The sequence below is a fragment of the Balaenoptera borealis genome (genome assembly GCF_965194805.1).
Source record: "Balaenoptera borealis genome assembly, chromosome: 5".
In the NCBI taxonomy this organism is placed as follows: Eukaryota; Metazoa; Chordata; class Mammalia; order Artiodactyla; family Balaenopteridae; genus Balaenoptera; species Balaenoptera borealis.
The window spans coordinates 96190767-96217303 of record NC_138862.1 but is presented as its reverse complement, the minus strand read 5'-3'; the positions used below and the strand labels follow the sequence as shown (position 1 = coordinate 96217303).

General features: G+C 36.3%; 1 protein-coding gene across 6 annotated transcripts; it reads left to right on the top strand.

Moving 5' to 3' along the window:
• The first annotated feature begins 248 nt into the window (after positions 1-248).
• SKIL (SKI like proto-oncogene) lies at positions 249-26537 on the top strand. 6 transcript variants are annotated; one of them, XM_082394004.1, is made up of 8 exons: positions 251-686; positions 2296-2688; positions 2996-4057; positions 15750-15847; positions 17364-17596; positions 20660-20901; positions 21197-21421; positions 22086-26537. In XM_082394004.1, the coding sequence occupies exons 3-8, from the start codon at positions 3020-3022 to the stop codon at positions 22242-22244; spliced, it is 1995 nt and encodes a 664-aa protein (XP_082250130.1). In that variant the 5' UTR covers positions 251-686; positions 2296-2688; positions 2996-3019; the 3' UTR covers positions 22245-26537. The 6 variants fall into 6 exon arrangements, with proteins under 6 accessions (XP_082250128.1, XP_082250130.1, XP_082250126.1 ...); XM_082394002.1 differs by having other exon boundaries at positions 249-686; positions 2296-4061; positions 15754-15847; XM_082394000.1 differs by having other exon boundaries at positions 2296-4057.

The window sequence follows — 26537 nt, the reverse complement described above, 5'->3', positions numbered from 1 at the left end:
CGGGCCCTGCCTCCGCCCTGCCGGCTGCTGGGGTCGCGCACAGTGCACCGCGCGTCCGCCCTGCCCCCTCTTTCCGTGTCGCGCGGCGGCCGAGCGACCAGGGCGCCCCCGGGTCTGGCCCGTCTCCACCGAGCAGCGGGTGGGGCGGGGGCGGGGCGGTGGCGGCCCCAGACAGCCGGCTGGGCGACTCGAGGAAGGAAGGAGGGAGGGCGGCGGTGGGGGTGGGGCGGGGAGGGAACATCCTGTCTGCGCCGGGTGCACCGCAGACAGCGCCGCGCGCCAGCCGCCCAGACGGCGCGCGGGGCTGGGGAAGCCGGGTGCGCGCCTGGGGGGAGGGGCGCGCGCGCCAGACGACGGGCCGGGGGAGCCCTCGGGAGCCACAATAGGCCAGACGGCGCGCGCGTCCCCGAGGGGCTAGGAGCCGCGAGGCGGCGGCCGGCCCGCGGGCGCGGTGCTGCTGCTGGCCCCGTTCCCCTACCCCCCGCCCCTCCGCCCTCGCTCTGCCCCGGGCGGCCGGAGACGGCGGCGGCGTCTGCGGGAAGCCGTGTGTCTCCGCAGTGACGTGGGCGGGCCGAGGACTCGGTGACGTCAGAGGACTGTGTGTAGCGATGTGTGTGGGGTTCGGAGCAGCGCCGGCACAGCCGAGGGGAGCGGGCGAGCGGCGGCGGTGGCGGCGGCGGGCACAGGTGCGGCCTCGGCTCGCTGGGGGGACGCGGCGGGAGGCAAGGGGTGCGCGGCCCCCTGGGCGCCCGACGGCAGCGCCGGGGGTAGTGGGGAGTTAACAAAGCTCGTCGGGCTTCCTGGGGCGCGGAGGCCGGAGTCGGGGGTGCGGATGCGCGGGTCACGGGTGGGGTCGGAGCCCGGGGGGGGGGGGCGGCGCGGGGCGGGTGTCTCACGGCGTATCTTGTCTCGCTGATGCCGGGTGGTGGGCAGGGGCAGGGCGCTGCACTTGACCGGAGCCGTCGGGACCCGGGAGACCTGGGCGCCCGTCCCCGCCCCCCCTGGACCCCCGCCCCCCCGCCGCCTGTCTGCGCTGCGCGGGGATGCCCCGGGCTCGACCCGGTTGGTCGGCGCCCAGCGGCTGGGGGATCCCGGCAGGACTCCCCAGCCGCCCCTCTCTCTTCTGGCCCCGGGCGGGCGAGGGAGGTGCAGCCTTAGGGGTGCTGAGGGTAACGCCGAGAACTTCCCGGGGAGAGGGTGCACGGGGGATTTCCAGTCTTCCCAGCGGCCCACTCAGCGGGGTGGTGTGGGGAGGGCACTGGGGGTGTTTCGAGACCGCGGGGGGGGCTCCTTTTCCTCCACTTCCCACGACCCTCTGGCACGCCCCGAGGCGTCCCGGGTCTTCCTCCCCACCCCCCCGCCGCCTCCTCGGGTTTGAGATGGGTGGGTGGCTTAGCGTGGGCCGAGGATTTCAGGGTTTGGGGCTCCCCCATTCTAGGTCTTGCCTCCTCCCCTCTTCCTTGGCCAGCGTTGGCTGAGGTGTTTCTGTGGTGGGCGAAATCAGTACGTTGGCTAGTGGCCTTGGTCCTTAACCCTTTGGGTCTGTTTTAAGGTAAATTGCTCGCAGTTTGGGAGGCAAAAATTTCTATTTATTGGATTCCTTTTGGAATTTCTCTCAAGAAGGAAGTGGAAGAAGAATCTTTTCTTTTTTTCCCTCTTCCTCCATTTGCATTCTTTGTGAGGTCTGTCTGCCTTGTGCTTTTTGTCCCGGATTAGTCTTGTTCAAGGATGGAGATTCCCAGGAGTGGAGTCTGTAGCTTTTGGCTTCCATTAAGCAAATTCTCTAACCCTTTAAAGGGAAAGTTAATTTTTGCCTACAGTCATTCCAGAAAAGTAGCCTACACTGACTAGATGAATTGTGCACTTAAGAGTGTAACTTACATACGGTAGGTATGTTAACTAGTATCTGATATTTTTGGATAAAACTGGTGGGTTTTTTTTTTTTTAATTGAGAGATGAAGTAATAGGTGATTTTAGCTAAAATGGCATAACTGAGAAAACCTTTAGTATTGAGTTTTGGGTGAGATGATCTCTTTAAGGTTCTTCTTGTTCTGAGTAGGAGTAGCCCTCTCCGTTTTGAGGGATATTATTGCAACCTTTACCCATTCTCCCAATTGCTTTCCTATTTAAATGAAGGTACTTCTAGTTAACTGGTATTAGATTTAAAGGAATCACTCAAGTGTCACCTTTGGTAAAGTGAACTCAGTTTAAGATTAAGAAACTATTTTCAAACTGACCCTTTGGGCTCTGGAGCAAATTCAAATGTAACTCTCCCCCAACCCCCTTCTCTTCCAGATTAATTAAAAGAAGAATGAACAGTAATCCTGAAGATAACTGGGCAGTTCTTCTTTAGGTTTCATTTTTAATTGTAGAAGTTCAAGTGGCGTCAGAGGCTCTTCTTAACTGGTGTGAGGATTTATACAAGCCTTCATTTTGTCCACACAGACCAACAGATCATCATTTTTAGAGAAGATACTTTTTTCCCTCCTTTCTTGGTGTCCTTGGTGCCAAATACTAAATTTGGGTGCATAATTTTGACTCAAGTAATTGCATAAACTTTTTGCGTGTTGTGCTTAAAACCAAACCAAACTGTTGCGTTGAACTTGGACATCTTGAATTGAGAGAACTGGTAACTTTATTTTAATACCTATATCTGAAGAACTTAAGAAAACAAAGGCTTCCTCGGAGGTGTGCCTCTTAAAATTATTTTCTGTGTTATTAGACGATAAGAAATTTTATAGCACTTGCAGTGAAATTATACTTAAGAGTATAAGCAGAACCAAAACAAAGTTGCAAAATCTATTGAGTAGTTTAGGGAGATCTCTCTTTGGAAATTTAAATTTTCTGTGACAGTAAGTTACCATAAGTATTGGTATACATTGTGTTTCTCTCTTCAAATAAGCAACTAGATAACAATGCAAATCTCAGACTTACTTATTTAACACAATAGTTTTTAGCAATGGAAAACCTACAGACAAATTTTTCCTTGGTTCAGGGCTCAAATAAAAAACTGAACGGGATGGGAGATGATGGCAGCCCTCCAGTGAAAAAAATGATGACAGACATTCATGCAAATGGAAAAATGATGATAAACAAGATGCCAACAGTAAAGAAGGAACACTTGGACGACTATGAAGCGCCAATGGAAACTGATGAAGAGCACGTCAAGAGAACCTGTGCCTCTGTGCCTGAACCTTTACATTTAAATCCCAGTTTGAAACACACTTTGGCACAATTCCATTTAAGTAGCCAGAGCTCTCTGGGTGGACCAGCAGCATTTTCCGCTCGGTATTCCCAAGAAAGCATGTCACCTACTGTATTTTTGCCTCTTCCATCTCCTCAGGTTCTTCCTGGTCCACTGCTCATCCCTTCTGATAGCTCCACAGAACTCACCCAGACTGTGTTGGAAGGGGAGTCTATTTCTTGTTTTCAGGTTGGAGGAGAAAAGAGACTCTGTTTGCCCCAAGTCCTAAATTCTGTTCTCCGAGAATTTTCACTCCAACAAATAAATACAGTATGTGATGAATTGTACATCTATTGTTCAAGGTGTACATCAGACCAGCTTCATATCTTAAAGGTCCTGGGAATACTTCCATTCAATGCCCCGTCCTGTGGGCTGATCACATTAACTGATGCACAAAGACTGTGTAATGCTTTATTGCGGCCACGCACTTTTCCTCAAAATGGTAGTATACTTCCTGCTAAAAGCTCATTGGCCCAGTTGAAGGAAACTGGCAGTGCCTTTGAAGTGGAACATGAATGCTTAGGCAAATGTCAGGGTTTATTTGCACCCCAATTTTATGTTCAGCCAGATGCCCCGTGTATTCAGTGTCTGGAGTGCTGTGGAATGTTTGCGCCCCAGACATTTGTGATGCATTCTCACAGATCACCCGACAAAAGGACTTGTCACTGGGGCTTTGAATCAGCCAAATGGCATTGCTATCTTCACGTGAACCAAAAATACTTAGGGACACCTGAAGAAAAGAAACTGAAGGTAATTTTAGAAGAAATGAAGGAGAAATTTAGCATGAGAAATGGGAAGAGGACTCAATCCAAGGCAAGTTTTTTTTTTTTTTTAATAGCAATTTTGAATAACGGTAATGGTTTACTTTGAAATTAAAAGTCTATTTAGAATATAACTGTTAAGAAACTATTACTGCTCATGCAACAACAGCAAAAACTCATCTAAATAATATGTTATGTTTGTATTACACGTTTTAGGCTAGAAAGTGCTTTCCTGTATGTGTTCTCATTTGATCTTCCAAACAACCTAGTGAGAGAAGTGGGATTATTCCCATTTTACAGATAAAGAGAATGAGGCTCAGAGAGATCAAGTGGCTTTCCCAAGATTATATAGCCAGGGAGTGGAGGATTTGGGGCTTCTTTCTCAAGCCATGTCCTCGTTTTCACACATCTTGCTTTTTGATGACTAAATCAGTTGTTTTCCTAGGACTCAAGATAATTTACACTTTGGTGTTATCTCTATTTGCAAATGATACAATAGCTAGCCAAAACAACTCTGGTGGTGGGCTCCAAACAGCTTTTTTCAAAGGTATATTTAGGATTTCTGACATTGTTTCTGTAATTGAATATTCAGACTTGATCAGTACTGGAGACAAATGCAAAAGACAGATCTATCTGAAGACTTCGTGATTCTAGCCGCTAAGAATTTTTTTTAAAGAGAGGAATAATTTAAAAAAATTATGACAGAACAAAGATTATTTTATTTTTTATTTTATTGTTTAACTTTTTAAAAAAATTTATTTAATTTATTTATTTTTGGCTGCATTGGGTCTTCATTGCTGCACGCAGGCTTTCTCTAGTTGCAGCGAGCGGGGGCTACTCATTGCGGTGGCTTCTCTTGTTGCGGAGCACGGGCTCTAGGTGCCTGGGCTTCAGTAGTTGTGGTGCGCAGGCTCAGTAGTTGCGGTTCATGGGCTCTAGAACGCAGGCTCAGTAGTTGTGGTGCACGGGCTTAGCTGCTCCGCGGCATGTGGGATCTTCCCGGACCAGGGCTCGAATCTGTATCCCTGCATTGGCAGGCGGATTCTTAACCACTGCACCACCAGGGAAGCCCAAGATTATTTTAGATTAAATAAATATTAATATAAAAACGTCTCAGCAAAGAGATTTTAAACTTATTATTTTCCCACTGCATTATCTGGTAGGCTAAACTAGTTCATTCTAAGAGTTTGAATGGCTGGCTAATAGATAAGATTTAGGCTGTTAAATATTCAGTTTGTTGATCTGGTTTTTAAATATTTTCCTACTTGATTAAAATCAGTATAATAGCTAACACTAAGTGTTTAAAACGTGGCAAGCATTGAACAGTTTTACACGTATAATTTTATTTGATTGGTACCACAAAAGATTGGCCATGTTTCATCTTAAGAATCTAATTTTTCCACTATTAATCAGCTTTTATTCCTTGAAATATCTCTGCCCTTTCTACTTCACAGAAGTATTAAATGGCTGAAGTTTATTTACAGCAAGATTAGAGCTTGGGTAAGAAACTAAGGTTTGGTGGCCTGTGCTTTAAACCTTTCAGGTTTGGGGGGAAATTTAGTTACAGTGTAGTTTTAAGACAGTGATTTGCTTCTGAAGCCCAATGAAGATAATTTCAGACTTGAATTCAGGGTAGTTTGCTACTTGCTGATTCCAAAGGGTCAGTACTTCTTGGAAATTCCTTGCCTGTGGCTACTAGATAAGTTTATATTGTTTAACTGATTTTAAAACAGAATTGACTTCAAGCCAGTTCTCACATTGTTGGACGTGCTTACAGCTGGCCTGGTCCCATGCTGAAAATTGTGTTTAGAATTGTCTGTATTCTCAAAATGTGGAATGCCCCTTTTGATATTTATGATATCTTGCCCTAACCTAACTAGGACTCTTACATGTCCATAGGTGGCCACATTATTTGCCAGATATTCTTGGTCCAATCTTGATTGCTCTGACATAAGCATTTTTGGGATAAATTACTTTGCCTAATATTCCTGCTCTGTGTTTGTGAGAAAAAATATCTGAGAACCATGATAAAGGTTAAAAAAAAAAAGATGATGAATTTACTTAACTGAAACTGAATGTGCTAGGGTTTGGTTAAAATTGAAACTGTCCTTCATCAGGATGTAGTCATTTATTGTCTCAGAATTTATTAATTTGAATTCAGTTTTTATTTGGGGAAGCTGTGAGATTTTTTTTCCCCATCTTTTTACTATGTTATGTTTTGCAGTATTTGCTACAGTTTCTGGTGTATTCTGTTATTTTTTCCAATTTTACGTGAATTTTTAAGCAATTTAAGGGAATTTGAAAATTTCCAGTAATCAGACCTTTAAGAAAGAAGTTTTGGGGGAGTTCATGTGTAGTAATACATGCTGCCACTTCACATTTTGAAAATTTACTCCTCAAAACTTGGTGAAGTAATCCTCTTTTGAAGTTGAGATGAGAAACCGGTGGGTTCAGATGGGTCACATGCTTCTGGTTGTATAACTGGTAAGTGGTAGAATCAGGAGTTGAATGCAGGTCTTCTGACTTGAAGTCTGGTAATTTTCACTACTTTTCCCATAAGCAAACTCAGTAGCAGAAACTGAATTTTGAGAAACATTAACTTTTCTTATCAACTTACCTTAGTATAATGGTTCTTAAGCTCTCTATTAACTTGTATGTAGACTAAGGTATTTTACTGGGAAGGGGGCAAGGAGATAGTCCTTGGCTGGGGAACATTTTTCATTATCTTCTGTGAGTCACTGAATTGGTTGCCCAACAAACCAAACACATCCAGAGGAAGCTCATTAAAAAAAGCCAAAACAGGCTTTTTTTAAAAAAAAATTAAAGCATATACTAAATATATTAACCTCTTATCTAAAGGTCCTTATGTTTAGTGTGAACACTAATGTAATTGGGTATGTTTAGTTAATGTAGTCAGAGTAGTTTTTTGGATTTTAAAAAACCCCTCAAACTCAGTAGGCAATTGTTTGAAACGTAGCAACTGTTAAATTATTTCTAAGGATGGAAATTATATTAGTGATGGTCACCAAACTATTTGCATAACTAAAAACTATTTACTTTGCATAGTTAGGAGCTATATTTAGATGGGAGAAATAAGTGGTAGAAAGTCAGTGTTCTAAGTGAAGAGCTGACTATTCTTTGCAGACACCGGAGGTATAGTATTTTGAACTCTTTCTCACTCAGGTCACCACAAGAAATAATACTTGATTTTTAGATCTGCCTAGGTTGCTTTGCAAAATGGTGTTATCAAAACTGTCTCTTCATATCATTTGAGTTTTTTATGTTTTTATTAGAAAAATGATTGCATTTTATAGTGCACAAATATATGGAAGAATATCATATTATTGATTCTTTTCCATATCTCCAGTGGGTATTATTTATTTGATCTAATTCTGATTTTGTTGAACCTTAGTTTCTATCTGTGGAAAAAAGGTTTGCCAAGCAAACTGATCATTTGTAAGTAAAATTTGAAGGGTGATGTTTCCTTGAGATTATTTTCAAGCACATTAGAAAAACCTATTTGTAGTCAACTGATAAGATCATTATAGGTGATTCTTTGCTGTTACAGCATGTGGCTGACAGTCTCCAGTTCACTAAGTAAAGATGGTTTATGCCTTTATAATTTTTTAGGAGTTAAAATTTAGATTTCTAACGTTTAGACTTGACTACTGTTAGGTAAGTAAAATAATATAGTTTTTACTTTGCTTAGGGAAAAAACCCTATGGATTATCTGTGATGCAAATAGATTACCTAAAGATATCAACTTAAAAGCTTTCCTCTTAAAGCCTATTAAACATTTCACTTTTTTTAGTTTTGCATTTTTCTTACAGTTCATTTCTGCGAGGTCATTGGCAATAATGATAATCCTACAAAAAATTTCTCCCCTCTTGTAAGCTATTATACTTTTGTTTAGGAAGTGTGTTTCTTAGTACAAACCTAAGTGAGGTAAAGAAATACACTAGAGAGGATGGGTAACTACAAAGAGTAGTGTTGGGACAAAATGTGTACCAGTAATAATTGTGATAGATTTGATGGTAATTTGTTACATCAGAGGCAGAGTTTGCATTTTATGATTAGCATAAATTTTTATTAAGTGGCGATAAGGTCAGAATCAAATGAAGTATTTGTGCTCATATAAGGGACGAGTATGAATATTTTTGTCTAACTTTCTAAAATTAACAACTGTCTTAATGAGTTTTGAGGCTATCTTTTTTCCTGTTTTCCCAGAATTTAGTTTACTGCTTGGCAGGTCAAAGTTACTCAGTGAAAAAGAAAAAAAATTTTAAACTGAATAAATTTTTGGGAGACAATGCTCCATTGTATTTTAGAATATTGGGGATTTTTTTGGAAAAATTATGGTTTAACCCTTAATAAACTTATATAATTTGCAAATAAACTGTTGAATAAGACAACTGATCAAATGAGAGAATGGATGTAAAAGTATTTTGGAAGTTAAGAATCTAGAAATATCAGATGGTACTTCAAACTATTATTGAAATATTTACTAATATGTATTTCAGGATTTTTCCTTTCCCCAAACATTTTCTTGATTTATCTGAAGATATTTCTAAGTAAGATAACTGAGTGTTGGACTCAGCTGTATCTCACTTTTAGTTGTTTGTACACAGTAATTATACTAGTTGGATATTTGTTTATTTATCAAAATGAAGTATGCAAGAAGAAGGTACAAAACAAGTTTGTTATAAAATATGTTATAAGAAGGAAATTTCAGTGAAATCTTTAGAATGGCTTTGGGAATAGTGCCCCCTTATGGTTTAGGAAATATAGAGTCTGTATTCATTTTATCATTAAAAAATGGTAGAACATTTAAAAATGTTCGTGTTTAAAAAAAGGCTTCTGATAAAAAGCTTTATCCTTTTGGTCGGAGAAATGGGAAAAGAATTAAGAAACTTCAAGGAAGAAAAGAAAAAGGATAGGCCTGAATCAGTACATAGTTAGCCAGTAGTGTTCTCAAACCTATGCATATGTTATAATTTATACCACTTGGAGAACAAGGAAGAAAGCAAGAATTGGATTAATTTCAATGCCTTTAGAATTCTGGGAGTAGAGAGTGTGGAGCCAGAACTCAATTTGTTGAAGTAAAGAGGTAGAACTAGTTTGGGAATCGTTTTGGTAATGGCTTGAACCTTTATTTTGTCCATGCATAAAATTTGGTCTGTTGAGGTTTCATACACGTTACATATACATTAAAATAATGTAAGGATTTTATTTGACTAAAAAGGCGTAAAGAATATATAATTTAAGGTGTGGTTTGGTTCCATCACTAAATAAAATATTACAGCACCATGCTAGGCAGAAAGAGAAATGAATAGGAAAGATTTAAAGTTAGTTTAAAACTCATTTTGATTCCTAGACTTAGAAATGGGTCACAGAAATATGTATGTAAAGACTAGTTGGAGGCTCCCTAGGGCAGGAATTCATCTTGTAGTTTCTAAACCTAGAATGTGATGGATGCTTAACAAAAGTTTGGATACAACTGAAATGAAGAGTCTTAGTAGCCCTAGAAAGCTACCAGTGATTTTTAAGGAGGAAAAGAGTTTAGTTTTAAAGCAAAGCAGCATTTTGTTTTTGTTTGTGGTATTGAATTTATTTTGAGATTTCTAATAGCCTTAAAAGTGCATATTTTGTTTCTCTTATGGGGACAAGGAATACAAAAGTTAAACTTACTAAAGACCATTTTGGTACATAATACTACAGCTTTTATTCCATTTTGAAAAATTTTTTTGGTGTGATTATGAAAGCAATATAGGCCCATTAGAGTAAATCCTAAAAAAAGTACAAAGAAGAAAACAGAATTTCCTCATAATTTCACCATGGAGTGATAACCACCATTGGAATTTATTCCTTTACGTACATAATGCTTTGTAAATCTGTGCAAAAGCATCTGTAGAGTGCACATGTTATTAATTTAAGACCTAATTGTTGAAATAATACATTAGGACAAACTTTAGGACATGTACTTAGAGCAGTGTTTATCAAATTGCAATTTGTCACCCATGCAGCCTTTCTCATCTGGGGTTCTATGAGAGGAGAATTAAGCCATAGAAAGGATGGTATATAGTACCTTTCTAAGTCCTTTGGAGAGAAGTTAATTTAATGCATACCATGGAAGCTTTGCAGAGTTTGGGCTTAATTTTCTTGAGAACCTCAGTTGAGAAGGGTGAGGGGGATATCAAAGAAGTCAATTTACTGGGTCACCAGCATTTTAAAAATACATGAAATAGAGTAAAAGTTTAAAAAATGCAATATATTGCACATAGTAAAATTAATTTACATTTTGATATTGTCAATTTACATTACTTGAAGGCCAAAATAATCTGAGATAATTTTTAAAAAGCATCTATGCTGAAATGGGATAGAAAAGCAAAGCCTTACATGTATATAGATTAAAGCTTTTCTTTAAAATTAATTTATTTTTGGCTGCGTTGGGTCTTTGTTGCTGGGTGCAGGCTTTCTCTAGTTGCGGTGAGCGGGGGCTACTCTTCGTTGCGGTGCGTGGGCTTCTCATTGTGGTGGCTTCTCTTGTTGCGGAGCACAGGCTCTAGGCACACAGGCTTCAGGAGTTGTGGCATGCAGTCTCAGTAGTTGTGGCACGCAGGCTCAGTAGTTGTGGTGCACGGGCTTAGTTGCTCCGCAGCACATGGGATCCTCCCGGACCAGGGCTTGAACCCGTGTGTCCTGCGTTGGCAGGCGGATTCTTAACCACTGCACCACCAGGGAAGCCCTATAAAACTTTTTATAACAGATATTTTAGTGAAAAGATGTATATGACATGGAAATTTTCAAATAATTGCAATATTAAGTGGATTGGACACCATAGAATTCCAGTGTAAAGAAATTATTTTTAAAGTCCCAGAAATTATTTTTAAAGTCCCAGAAATTAACAGGATTTTTATCAGTTTGTTCTGTTTCCTTTAAGTTTTTTTTTTAAATAAATTTATTTATTTTATTTATTTATTTTTGGCTTCATTGGGTCTTCGTTGCTGCACATGGGCTTTCTCTAATTGCGGCAAATTCGAGGTGTGCAGGCTTCTCATTGCAGTGGCTTGTCCTTGCGGAGCATGGGCTCTAGGCATGCGGGCTTCAGTAGTTGTGGCACGCGGGCTCAGTAGTTGTGGCTCGTGGGCTCTAGAGTGCAGACTCAGTAGTTGTGGCGCATGGGCTTAGTTGCTCTGCGGCATGTGGGATCTTCCTGGACCAGGGTTCGAACCCTTGTCCCCTGCATTGGCAGGCGGATTCTTAACCACTGCGCCACCAGGGAAGCCTTGTTTCCTTTAAGTTTAAGGGAGGAATATCGTCCTACTGACTTTTACATGGCTTTGTTTCCATGAAGGATTTAAGAAGAGAGTTGCACATTATAAGAATGTGAGCCTTTGCTTTTCCTGTGAGAGTTTTTAAGCACCTTAAACCTAAAGTTGGCTTTGTGAGGTAGATATGATTCTGCAGTGTGGAGGAGCAACAGACATTGTTGTGATTTCTGCAGATCCATCTTTGATAAGTTAGTGGAAGTGCTTAGACCATATTGTTCTGGTTTTGCATTAGGTTGATTAATTCTAATAATTCCAATGAAACGAGGCACAAAACTAAGCCTTAAAATCTCATAAGTAGCTATTTGCTACCTTGTAACACTATTCCTGTTTCAGTTGCTGAAACACTCATTCACAACCTGTTGGAAGTATTGAGGAAACCTGATCCTATTCTGAGAGATTCAGTTTCTTTCAGTAGGAGTTGTTGGCAGCTGTCTGGTAGGGTGTCTTTTGTGTCCTTCTGAAATCATTTATGGACCACTTGAATGTCTTAGTATTATACACAGTAAAAGGAACCTGGCAGGTATATTGGCTTTATAGCTAAGGAGTTGTTGCTTAACTATGTGTTTGGTCATGTGTTTACTAAGGTTGCTAACGATTTATGTTTGGCTTGTACAAAGTAATGTGTATTTAATATGCATTATATTTTACTTTTTATGTAAGCACATCATTATAGGAGATAGACTATGAAATTTATCAGTCTACTAGTCCTTCATATGCTTACTGGCTTATAAATACCAAAATGTAAAAATTAATCTTTGTCTTTCTAAATTCTATTTTAAAAAATATTTTAAAAAGATTTAATTCTGATTTTTTGAGGGGAATTTTTGAAATCCCATCAATACTTTGAGATATTGTCTTGATTTCTTTCGTTCATCAATGTTTGTCATTAGTCCTTAAAGATCATAATATTAATCTGACACTGTAATTAGAAACTAAAGTGCCACCCAAAATCAAAGTTTATTATTGAAGATAAATCTGGGAATTTTAAAGCATTTTGATTTTTGTTTTTTGGGGTTTTTTTTAGTGCAAATTGGAATGTTAGTATACAAAGGGTGCTGAGTGGGTGGAATTGCTTTTGTAACTAGAAAGTGGTGACAAATGCTTATTGGTCTTTTTGTAAATGAAATTAAGTTCTCTAAACTATTTGTCATTGTGAGGCTAATAAGCATGGTACCAAAATACAATGATTCTTTATTAGGAAACCTGATTATTAAAGGGTCATGTGTACATAACACAGTAAGCTGAAATTTAGAGAAACTTGCGTAAAACATTTCCTAATTTTTACTTAAAGTTAACTTCTGTACATTTTGGGCTTATTTAAATTTTGCTTTCATAGACGTTATTTGTTGTTTTACGACTTAGAGAAAGAACTTTTGGAATGAAATCATATGTCTGAAATTTTTCTTATATGTTTCAGATGAGGATGCCATCTGTTCATTTTGTGGTAGATAATTATGGGGAAGTTGGGCAATAGAAGTATTTTAAAATCTTAAGGCTCTAACTTAAGCTACTAAGTGATCTACTTCTCTTCTTTGCCAAGTAATGTAATGTATTCTATTTTAATGTTTAAGTACACGAAGGGAATTAAGTTATTCTCATATTGAAAGGTAAAAGAAAAGGCAATAGATGTGCGTATCTTGTTGTCTCATTTTTATTCCTGATCAGTAGTAGCATTATTGCTGTGCCATTTAATTATATTGTTATTTTTTTGAAGACCTAATTTGTATGTTGCCACAAATGCAGAATAGATGAGAAAATCTGGCATGCCCCTGAATGTTCTGTTGTATAATATGTGCTTTTCGTAATTGTTTTTAACATGCAGTTAGGATAATTTGTTATAAATGTGTTTATGGCTTACCACAGCATATTAGGTAAAATTAACTCCCAGCATGTTATCATGGTTAGTGTTGTGCATTTCCCCATCATTTATATTATTTAATTTGTAGATCTGATCTCTAAAAATACAACCCAGAGACTGTTGGTACTTCATTGAACAGAAGGGTGTTAAATGTGAAAGAGACTATCTTGTGAGTTTCGTGGTAGCAGATTAACCTTAAAAAAGGCCACCCTGGGAATTAATGAGCTACACTGTCATTCAGAATTCATTCAGCAAGTATTTATTGAGTCCCTACTACATGCCAGGCATGGTGCTAGGTACTGAAAATACAAAAGTGATTAAGACAGTACTTGACCTCAAGCTGCTGTTTAAGCAGAGGCCGAATAGCCACTCATCAGGGATTTTGTATAGGGAGTTCAGACATTACCTAGAGGACTGCACTAAGCGATCTTTAAGGAAGGTTTTTTTTAATAACCCCTCCTCTATGACTCTCTTCATGTGTTGGTGCAAGAATAGGAAACAAAATAAAGGTCAGAAACTGGAGAGGAATGGATGTTTAAATAGAAAGAATGTGCTAGCAATTATTTAAGGTGGCATTTGAAGTTTAGAGACATCATAGAAACAAAGCTATACTGAGTTTGGATCATGAATAAAGGTAAAACTTATACAAATCAAGCTGTAGAGTTTTAAAATGAACTTGATCAAAACTGAATCAGATTTGAAGTCAAGATCTCTGGCTGAAGAAGTTTAGAATTTGTTATTCTGAAGATTTGACATTCCAGTTATCTGTAATAGGGAAAACTTTAAAATATATAAATCAATTTTAGTAATTTTAATTAAAAAAATCTGGAAACAGTTGATTTCTTGGGCAGTACATCCAGAATTGTCTCAGATATAAAACTGATTTAAAGTGGAGCTTTCCATATTTTCTAAATAATGAGTTTAACAAATAACTTCTAAAAATGAAATTCTCGTTTAATTTGAGCCAATCTTATATTTCATCGATTTGTTAGAGTGAGCTTATCCCTGCTCATTAACACCTCTTTTATCACAGTGTTGGGGTGAAAAATGTTCTGCCTAAGTGAGTTTTCTAGATGATGAAACTACTCTTCTCAGCACTGTGTCTTTTTAAAAACTTTAACCTTTTTTTAAATGAATTCTAAAATGTCTTAAATAGTTTTCAGTCTTTCTAAATGGTATGTGTATGGTATGTATATATGTATATGGTATACTAATAAATATAAGTATAAATATCGACTATAACTATGTCATGTTGACTCAAGACTTCTTAAACATCAGTTACTCTGTTGTGATAAGGGTAGGGAACAACTGAGATGTATTAAATTATTTGCCCTGGCCTATGTGTGATAAAGCCCTCAGATTGTCTTGCTTTTCGAATCAGTTTTTGTGTTTGTGTCTTGTAATTCTCGTCTCTCCTTAGGCTGTCAGCTGGCACCTGGTATCTATCATTTAGTATTTCTGTTGCCAGCAGTCAGTTCCCTTTCTAATTTATGGTAGAACTAAGCTATAGGCTGAGAAACTGTGTAAACAAATGATTGATTTATTTTATAAATAAGCAGTTGATTTTGCCCCAGATTCTGAACTTTAGAATACTTGATCAGGATTGTGAGGTTTTGAAACAAATTCTACTCTTATAGAGTCTAGAGGCCCTCACTGAATACTCACCTCTTAAATCCTTTCGAAATGCTGCTCTTTTCGCTATAATCTTGTGCTCTTGTTAGTCTTTCAAATTCCTTGCCCAGTAATTCTTAACAAAACATTGATCTCCTACCAATATGTGTGTGTGTGTCGGGGGAGGGGAGACAAAATATAAAACAAACCAAATGAGGAAGTTAGTAACCACAGGTTATTTATTCTTTTCTATCTCAGTTTCTGAACCTCAGTTTTCTGAGCTGTAAAATGGAGATAATTATACCTACTTAATGAGGTATTCATTAGAACTAAGCAGGATATAAAGTTCTTATGATGAACTTTGAGGTAGCCAGTTATCTTCTTCTCTTACTTTATTTACAGGTAGAGTTCATCCTTCAGGGCTAAAAAGAGCTTTTCATATTTATGAGAAAATGTGGTTTACTGATAAGTGTTAGCAGACACAGTGGTTTTAAAGTTTGGCAAAATATTGCTGTAGAATGTTATCTAATATAATATGCTAAGAAATACTATAGGGATGGGGGGGTATATTCTAGGTAATTGTAACAGCGAGAAGAATCAGAACTTACCAGTGCTGCACATTTGCAGAGTACTATTATTTAAAATGGATTTTTAAAATAGATTCCATAAGTATGATATTTGATGAAATCATTCTGGTAGTCCATGTTAACATACATGCTAAAACTGTTCTTGTGATGGGACAGTTCATGTCTCTTTTGGTTTTAAGTGACTAGACATGGTACTTTAAGGAAAGACTGCCTTATTAGAAGATGATTCTTAAATAACATAATTCTTTACTAGTCAGTGTTCTCCGGAGGCAGCCTATGGCTCTGTCAAGTAGATACATAAAATTACCCATCACATCCTCCTTCAATAAACTTTTTCCCTTCCACATTTTTCTACAGATAGATACACCACCAGGAATGGAATTACAGTCATGGTATCCAGTTATAAAGCAGGAAGGTGACCATGTTTCTCAGACACATTCATTTCTACACCCCAGGTGAGTGGATATGGGCTCATTCATTCATTCATTCAACATCTATACATCAGGTACTATTCTAGGCCCTGGGAATTCATTTTATAGTTTTAGGGTTTTTTTGCTAATCAATGAAATGAATTATAAATAGTGTTGAGTATTTGAATTAACCTTTCCTGTGTGTTTCTATGTGTTTTTTTTCCCCTAGAAACAGGTCATTTCTTTTTTTCCCTAAAGTGAAAAAAATGGAAGTTTTCTTTTTATTGCCTTACTTCCCTTCAAGAAGTAAACCAACTCTTCAAGAGTGTGGTGTGCAACTTTGATATTTTAAAACGAAACTTTTTTGAAACTTAGAGGATTTCATAGTAGCCACACCCCTCAAAATCAATTTTCTATTTTCAATAAAAATGCACCTTAGATTACAGTTTTTATTTATAAAACCTAGATTTTTATCTGCTACTGTACATATTTATCTCCCCAAGCACAGTGATAAAGAATCTCGATCTTACTTACATTTATATAGTTCCTTCTATTCCTATTACATTTGAAGTAAGTTTTTGGGCAGTAATAAACCTGTCAGTTTTCTTAGCAGAATACTGAGTTTTCATTCTCAGAATTCATGTGATTGGTAAAGAGGAACTATATAGGTGTCCTGTACAAGGAAAATGTGATACGAGACAAGATTATTTAGAGTTCAGAAGATGAAGTGTTAGGTCAGTTAAATGGTTGCATCTTTTGGCTAAAGGTTAAGCAGATTATAGTTAATCATATGGCACTTAAATATCTAGCTCAAATTTTGTTCCATGAGTCTCTCAGATAATCTCCTGAACAATTTTATATGAGCTTTGAGTAAAATTGGTAGTTATCCCTTTGATCTTAGTTTTGCACAATTTATTATTGCTGTTTTATCAAATAAGTAAGAAATGCTAAAGTGTTTTCAGAAGATTGCTCTGTGGGGTTTGATCCAAGGAGGACTGCCCAGTAGCTGGGCAGCGTCCAGAATGCTGGTTCTCTCCCTGAGAAGGGAGGAGGGCCCTGGGAGCTCTTTGTTGGGGCTGTGATGAGTCAGGGCATAGCCTTGCAGTGTGGGACTGAATCAGTCTCACCACAATAAAGAACAAGGATTCCTTGGTTTGGAGGGGTGGCAGACAAGGAAATAGTCCTCCAGAGTAGTGTATAGTCTGTTTTCTTTCGGCATAAACCTTACCTACTCAGGGCTGTTGAACTGCTCTGTAAAGTACTTCATGGTTTTAGTTCTCATGTGGTTTTGAGGGAAGGAGAAGAGACTGATTTTCCAGTATCTTTTTAAGTGCTTAGAAACTACTTTTTGTAAAATAACAAAAATAACCTCATAATTTTGCTCTTTCTGCCTCAACTACTTACTTTTTCAAGAATTCCTTTCTATGACCCTTATTTTCTGAGTTGTTCTGTTATCTGGTTTGATTAAAAAAAAATTGTTTAACCATAGAAATTGATGTAATATATTTTGCTTTTTACCTAAATGTAATATGTATCTTCTTTTGCCATTCTTTGTTTTCAGCTACTACTTATACATGTGTGATAAAGTGGTTGCCCCAAATGTGTCCCTTACTTCGGCTGTATCCCAGCCTAAAGAGGTCACAAAGACAGAGGCAAGTAGATCTATACCAAGACACTCAGAGAAGCCTCACAGTAGTGGGAAACATCAAAAAATAGTGTCTTATCCAGATGTTTCACTGGAGGAACAGGAGAAAATAGATCTGAAAACAAGTAGAGAATTATATAACCGCTTAGGTAAGTATTCAGAAATTATCTTGTTAAAATCAAATATCTAATAAACATATTCAGCATTTTCAAAGAGGATTTCTATTTAAGAGAATTTTCCAGATAATGGAAGCTTTTATCTTAAAAAAAAAATACCACCTTTCAAAACTCTTGAGTGACTACTTAGACCCTCAGTTGTTCTGCTTATCTAGAATGGTGATAGATATAGAGGCTAATGAGCTAGAAAATAGACTACATGGCTGCATATTGCAAGTGACTTTTGTCTAATTATTTTTTCTTCTTCCTGCCTTTTCTTTACTGTCAGATTTCTTAAAAGGTCCTTATTTTTCTTTCTAATTTGCTGTGAACTGAGAAACCTTTTAACTAATAATGTGAAAAGTATATGATAATCTATAAAAATATTGAATCAACTTTGTTATACACCTGAAACTAATACAATATTGTAAATCAACTATACTTTAATTAAAAAAAAAAGTGTATGTAAGAGTAGTTAGGTATAGGACTCAGAGACACTTAGTCATGGAATAAGCAAGGTCTGAAAACTCATAGCTGTGGAAGCCAGGCAGATGGCATAAATGCAGAATGCTGACTGGACATTAAAAAAAACTGCATAGTTACAGTGCCTTTTAAAATACCGTGGACCAGACAAGACATGTCTGCTCACATGCTGCCTGTGTTACCCTCTCCATAGATGCAGAGCTTTGCTGACAGCTTAGGCAAGTGCGACAGTTCTTCTCAGCTTTCTCAGAGCAGTCTAAGAGTCCTCTAGTTATCTGTTTTCATAGATAATTGAGATTCTTCAGGAGTTTTTGTACTGTAATTTTGAGATTTTTAAAACTCAGTTTTCCTTGGATTTAAATATGGCAAACAATAATTAGTAATGTATTAATACCATTATACCATGTTTGCATTATATTTCCCAAATTATTTAATTCTAGAGACTTTAAGAAAATTGTTGAGATGTAATTCATATTCCTTAAAATTTACCCTTTTAGAGTATATGATTCAGTGGCTTTTAGTAAATTCACAAAGTTGTGCAATGATTACAACTATTTAATTTCAGAACATTTCATCACCCTAAAAAGGAACCCTGTAATCCAGTAGAAGTTACTCTTCATTCTTCCCTTTCACCAGGCTCTGTCAGCCATCAATCTATTTTCTGTTTTTATGGATTTGCCTATTCTGGACATTTCATATAAAAGGGATCCTACAACATATGGCCTTTTGTTGTCCAGCTTCTTCCACCAAGGATATTTTCTGAGTCCATATTATAGCATGTATTAGTACTTCTTCCCTTTTTATGGCTTAATAACATTTTATTATATGGATGGATAATACCCCATTTTGTTTATTCATTCACCTGTTGATGGACATTTGGATGTGTCCACTTTTTGGCTATTATGACTAATGCTGTTATGAACACTTATGCACAAGTTTTAATGTGAACGTATGTTTTCATTTCACTTGGCTATATATTTTGGAGTGGAATTGCTGGGTCAAATGGTAACTCTGTGTTTAATATCTTGAGGGACTGCCAAACTTTTCAAAGCAGCTGCACCATTTTCATTTCCAGCAGCGGCTTTTGAGGACTCCGATTTCTGCACATCTTTGCCAACACTTGTTATTGTTTGTCTTTTGATTATAGCCATCCTAGCGGTTGTGAAATGATATCTCATAGTTTTGATTTGCAATTCTCCAATGACTAATGATACTGAGTATCTTTTCATGTTTTTATTGGACATTGCAAATCTTTGGAGAAGTGCCTGTTGCGATCCTTTGCCTATTTTTAAATTGGGTTGTCTCTTTACAACTGAATTGTAAGAGTTCTTTATACATTATGGTACTAGACCCTTATCAGATATAGGATTTGCCATTCTGTCAGTTGTCTTTTTACTTTCTTGGTAGTGTCCTTTGAAACACAAATTTTAAATTCTGATGAAGTCCAATTTATTGTTTCTTTCATTGCTTACTTTAGGTGTCATGTCTAAGAAACCATTGCCTAATCCAGTTAAGAGTTTTAGCTCTTACATTTAAGTCCATGATCCATTTTGAGTTAATTTTTATATAAGGTGTGAAGTTCAACCTCATTCTTTGTATATGGATACAGTTGTCCCAACACTGTTGAAAAGAATACTCTTTCCTGATTGAATTGTTTTGGCACCCTTGTTGAAAACCAGTTGCCCATAAAAGTATGGGTTTGTTTCTGGACTCAGTCTTTATGCCAGTACTACACACAATTTTGATTTCTGTAGCTTTGTAATAAGCTTTGAAATTGGGGATTGTGAGTCCTCCAACTTTGTTATTCTTTTTCAAGATTGTTTTGGCTATTTTGGTTTCCTTTTATTTCCATATGAATTTTAGAATCAGCTTGTCAATTTCTGCCACAAAGCCAGTTGAAGTTTTGATAGGGGTTGCATTGAAAAAGTAGATCATTTTGGGGAGTATTATCATTTATTGTAGTCCATTTGGGCTGCTGTAACAAAAATAACATAGACTGGGTGGCTTATACCACAAACATTTACTTTTCAACGTTCTAGAGGCTGGGAAATCCAACATCAAGGCACTAGCAGATTTGGTCTGGCAAGGGCTTGCTTCCTGGTTCATAGATGGCCATCTTCTCACTGTGTAGTCAAATGGTGGGAGAGCTCTCTGGAGTCTCTTTTATAAGGGCATAAATCCCATCAATGGGGGCTCTACCCTTATGACCTAATTACCTCCTGAAAGCCCCATTTCCTAATACCATTGCACTGGGGGGGCTAGGATTTCAACATATGAATTTTGGAGGTCACTGACATTCAGATCATGATATCATCTTAACAATATTAAGTCTTCCAATCCATAAACATGGGATGGCTTTCCATTTATTTAGGCCTTTTATTTCTTTCAATAATGTTTTGTAGTTTTCATTTTACAAGTTTTATACTATTTTGTGAAGTTTATCCCTAAGTATCTTATTATTTTTTATTTCATTTGTAAATGAAATTGTTTTCTTAATTTCATTTATGGATTGTTCCAGTGACTTTTTAACAGAGTGATATTCATACTTTGTTACTTCATTTTTGCCTTTCAAAGATCCATCAGTCTCGAATAATTCTACAAGCAAAAAGAAACCTGAACCTACCACTTGCAACTTAGCCAGAGACACAAGCAAGGCGGGAATTGACTGTGATGCTTCAGCTTCGTCTCCACTTCTCGTCAAGGATGTCATTTGTGAGGATGATAAGGGAAAAATCATGGAAGAAGTAATGAGAACTTATGTAAAACAACAGGAAAAACTGAACTCAATTTTGCAGAAGAAGCAACAACTTCAGATGGTAAAATTGTTATCTAAATGATAGTCCATTGTGAAAAGATACTTTTGCATATTCTTAAGGAAAGTCAAGATGAGATGCTGTTAAATGTATTTAAGATTATTCAGTTGTACATTTATAAGAAAGATTAATATACTTTAAAATTTTTAGAGAAGATAGTTTTCAAGATAATTACTTATGTATAGAATTGATATGACAGCTGAATTTTAGATATGTTCTGTGCTGTTTTTTCCTGAATTGAAAATTCTAATGTGATGGAAATAAAGTAAAAATTATATTGTGATTCTTTAAATTACAGGAAGTTGAAATGTTGAGTAGTTCAAAAGCTATGAAGGAACTCACTGAAGAACAGCAGAATTTACAGAAAGAGCTTGAATCTTTGCAGAATGAACATGCTCAAAGAATGGAAGAATTTTATGTTGAACAGAAAGACTTAGAGAAAAAATTAGAGCAGGTAATGAAGCAAAAATGTACCTGTGACTCAAATTTAGAAAAAGATAAAGAGGCTGAATATGCAGCACAGGTAAGAATTACACAGTTTGTATAGTGTTGCCCTTTCAGTGTGGAAATTGAAGCCATTATTTTAATTTCATTAAAGAAATTACTTTATGTTAAGCTCGTTTCATTTAGACTAGATTTCAGAATAGACAGTTCTGTTAAACACAACTTTATATCATCCAAGATGATTTTTTGACCTTGATTGCTTTATTACTTTAAACTTATCAGGTTTCTGTAGTTTAGTTGTCCAAATTGCTAATCTCTAGCTATCTGAATATCAGAGGTTATGTTATTTTAATGTAGTATATGGGCTTTCAAATCAACGAATTAACAAACATGAACTGTTGCCCACTATGTTCACAGCACTCGGGCAAAAATGAATAGTAGCTCACAACTTGGGGAAGATGAACAAATAACTCTTAACCTGAGCCAGCTGTGATGAGAGGTATACTGAAGTGTAGGGCATAATGAAAGTGTTCTAGGTGTTCAGTTCTCTTGACCTTTTGTTTCACCTTCATTTTAAGGTCATGTCAAAGTCTGATTAATAGTATTAGATATTCAAGAGATGCATGCATTAAATAGTTCATTTTTGTAATAAGTAATTTGAAAGGAGGTCTTTGCCATGATGTGAGGAGTAAGTGGAAAAACAAAACTGAATGAAAACTGACACAGTCTTCTAAATCACACAGCTGGCAGAACTGAGACAGAGATTGGACCATGCCGAGGCTGATAGGCAAGAACTCCAGGATGAACTCAGACAGGAACGGGAGGCAAGACAGAAGTTAGAGATGATGATAAAAGAGCTAAAGCTGCAAATTTTGAAATCATCGAAGACTGCTAAAGAATAGAAACCTTTGAAGAGATTCATCTGTGTGTTCCCAACAGGGTTTATTTTTGTTTGTTTGCTTTGGTAATTGAATTATGAACAATTTATCTGCATGAAAATAACTAGGCATTGTATCCATTTGTAGATCAGAGAAAGTGAAGAGATTATATATTAGTATATAAATTTTTACATTTTCCAAATGAATGAAAATGTATGTTTCTTTGTACTTTTTTTTCAACCAGCTTAGTAACAGTACTTTACGGTTTCAACTATTAGATAATCTGCCTATATTTCTAATGCAATTTAACAGTTGCATACTTTTTAAAAGCTGCATTGTGTGATAGAAAATAGTTTTGATCAATTTTGTTATCCATATTTTAGATTCAATTTTAGATACAATGGTGGCTTCATATTTCATATATAGAGCTACTCAAGGAGTTGAATCTCCATTTTTTTTCATGAACACAATCTCCTTTCTAAGTTAATATAGTATACTCATTATTATAATCAAAATTTGCTTTTATTTTGTTCATATTGTGGAATGAATTTCCACCAGTTCTCTTCTATTTAATATCTCCTAAGAGACATTTTGTCAATAGAGGAATTTCATTGATGAGGTTATAGCACACCCCACGGGGAAGGATAACATGCTTTCTTATACACTGCTGCTAAACATAAGAAGCGGTTATAATTAGATTTTCTGTTTAAATGTGGTTATATTTAGAAAAAAATTTTTATGCAGCAACTTTAGAAGAGGGAATAAAATGAAATAATTTTTGAACTTTTGTTTATGTTGTTAATAGTGTTGTGAAAATATTAATGTACTTGAGAAAAATTGATACCATTGATGTACATCAGTTTCCATACAATCCATAATCCTCCTGTACAGTTTTTATATGTAGTTGTGGGTCTTACTGAAATTTATATAATGGATTTGTTTTCCTTAATGGATTTGTTTTCCTTTAAATTGTAAAATATTAAACACTTTGAAGGTTATTTTGGACTTTTGTATGTTTAAATGTTAAGTCTTACCAAAATGTGCACGAATGGACCATTTTCAGTTACTATTTAATATCAAAATCAGGAATTTACAGTCAACTGGTAGTGTATGATAGGTTAATATAGGGAAGTTTAGTTATCTGCTACTAAAAGGTTTTTAGATGATTTTTAGAAGACAGGAATTCCATAGTTTGGGGGAGGGACAACTTCTTCTGCACTTTTCTCTTTTTTTTTTGCACAGAAAATCCTGTCATTCTTTAATGGCAAATTTCATATTAGTTAATTCTTGGCTTAAAAGATACTAGGTAAAATTCTTAGTACGCATTTTTTAAAGAAAGTTTCCTGAAGCTACCATTAATCAACATTATTATCCCATGAATTTTATGTTTATGTTCTCGTGTAAGGTACTGTATGAAATTAACTTGAGAGCTAAGTTTATTTTTTAAATATATCAGCTAAGGTTAAGGTTATTTACTATTCCCATCTTAGACGATAGATACTTGGTATAGAACTTCAAAAATAAGTAGGTTATCATTTAACCAGTTATTTTCATATTTTGCTTAATGGTACTTATATATCCTAAAAGAATTTTTGTACTTCCCAAAGTATAGTTTCTTTACTAGAGTATGGTCTAAATGTGTATTTTCTATTTTCCATTTAACTTTTACTATATTAAACCTGCAATTAATTTGTTGATTCTTGTTCCTCCTTAAGGAGGAATGCATGTTAAAGTGACATACAGGAACAAATATTAAAAATGACATACCCTCCTAATACCTTTTCTTTATCTGGAGAAAGAAAAATCACAAATACATTTTATGATACTGTTTCATTTTAGTTGTGTGTTAGTTGTGTCACAGCTAAGCTTTTTGGGAGGTATAATTCAGGCCCCTATAATTTCATTTATTTTTCTAATTCACTCAAAATCTACTTATGTTACTTAGTTAAATGGTAAGCTTACTTAAGTTTCAACTCAAAACTTCTAAAACAAATTGCCTAATCTTTGAAATATGTTATTTAAAAGTTCTAAGCAATGCTTAATCACCTTTAAATTATCATAAACTCTTAATTTAGAGTTGAGTAAAGAGCTATTTTTTCTAGTTCTTCACATAAGGGAAACTTGCCACATGAAAATTGTATAGTTTTCATTTTCCAGAAGATACACTGATGTGCCATCAGTTTCTGTCTAACTTCTTTGAAAATGTTTTTTTAGTCACTTGTAAATAGTATGCCTATTATAGTTAAAAGTAATTTCAAGTTAAACTGTACAACATAGCTTGAAAATATAGAGACTCTGTAATACTCTACAAGTGGCCTCTGCTAAAAATATCCATATAATTATTCTTCTATTTTTGCATGCTCATTTTGTGTGTTGGTTGCTAGCTTAAAGTTTGTTTCAGTGTTAGTTTTTGTGTGCCAATTCATCAGGCAAGCGGATTTTCCCGCAGATGTCATAATATTTTTCTTTTTAGGAAAAATATAAAAATATTTACTTTAAAAAGCTGCGTTAAAGGAACGACCTATCAAAAGTGCTAGAGCATCTTTAAAAGGAAGAAAAGATAGAATGTTAGTTTACTGTGTGATGAGTAATGTTTAATTTGGGTGATGATAGTTTCTATACTCTAAACTTTGAGAAAACGGTACCAAATCTATAGTAAATGTAAAACCTGCTGTCATTGAGGAAGCTCTAAACAACCCTGATTTCACAAATACAACTTGTAACACTAGGAAAGGCTTTGACCAACAACATAAGTTTGGCTTGTGCTTTAGTTTTGTAAAGCATATTCTTTTGCGTGAATTTCTGTGTCCAGGAGAGTCAGGATGTTTTATGGTTCTTGAACTAATTTTATAACATATTTAATATATTACCAGTTGAGCTATAAAATCATTTGTACATATTGAATTGAAAACCAGTTACTAAAGTAGGTATAATAGACTGAGTACAATGATACTTGCAGGTTATCCATATATTTTAGAAGACATGACAGAACAACCATTTTATTTGCACATCTATGGCTTCTGTTTGAAGGAAAGTAAAATGATAAAGAAACTTGAGTAATATGAAACATGCTCAAGGTTATTTCCCTAAAAGTAATAGGAAAGCTGGTGCTGAAGGTTTTTTATCAGTATCTAAAATTTTCTTCTCAATGACTTATGTTTTGATTGCTTAGGGAAGAATCCTCATTTTTATTTGCTCTTACGCATTTAATCTGCACGACAGGATATTAAAAATTAATAGAATGAAAAGTTGTGCTCATACTGTACATCTGTTTCTGTGCTTGAAACTACTTGTTAGTTTTTATTGAGCTGCCAGCAATAAGGGACACATTACTGCTGTATTATACATCGTGGGGTTGAATAACTTAAACAGCTTAAAATTTTTTTCTAGTGTAAGACACTTAAGGATTTCCATTATTGGAAGAAATTCGTATGGGTATTCTATATTGCATCTTGTTTAAAAGGACAGTCTCTTTTTTTTCTTTCGTAAAATCTTTCCATTTTAATTGGCTTCTAAACTATAATGCATAATGCAATTTGGAGCCTGTTGTTTAGTGATAGAATTAAATGTCTTATATAGTGCTACTGTGTTTGAATTAAATTGAACAAATGTAAAAACCAACACTTTAAAAATTAAGCCCAGAAAACAAAATAGTGTATTAAGTTAGTTGAATGTAAGAGAAATTCGTAAGATTTTTTTTTCTTCAATATAAATACCTCACTTGAAAATAAAGCACAGCATACTTAAAGTAGTTCTAGTAAAAAAAAAAAAAATCCTACTAAAAGAATTGCTAAATCTTGAACAACTCTTGGGGAATTATAGTTTGGGAGAAATAAAATATACTTGCTTTTAACCATTCTGTTAGAAGTATTTATTTGTCCTGATAATTTTAAGCCAACACAGTAGTCTTAAATTATTTCTGAAGTTCTAATCTGTGAAGGCAGTAAATGAAAGATCTGTTATGCAACTGTTGAAACAAATTGTTGACTACATTGACCATAATTCAATTTAAAATCTTGCCAATGATGTACAGTTTTATGGTTAAAATTGCTGTGGTTGGTTGTATTACATGACACACAAAACTGTCCTCTACCTCACGTGAAATAAATATTTTATATGGTTTTACTATAAAACAAGACTCATCTATCTGGTCACTTAGTTTACAAATTTTGAATTATATTTATTGAAACATGACATACTGTGCTCTTAGCTTATACCTCAACTGTATTTTGTGCTGTTCTCCATTTTCATGCCTTGTAAATAACTTGTATAGATTGTGGATTAAATTCCAAATAAAAACTTTTAATGCCAATGAAA

Bases quoted from the DNA above. Each gene is read 5' to 3' on its own strand.
- SKIL (XM_082394002.1), top strand. From the start codon at position 2,960: ATGGAAAACCTACAGACAAATTTTTCCTTGGTTCAGGGCTCAAATAAA. The intron at 4,062-15,753 runs GTTTTTTTTTTT...TTCTACAGATAG, and splicing joins GAGGACTCAATCCAAGGCAA to ATACACCACCAGGAATGGAA. The intron at 21,422-22,085 runs GTAAGAATTACA...TAAATCACACAG, and splicing joins AGGCTGAATATGCAGCACAG to CTGGCAGAACTGAGACAGAG.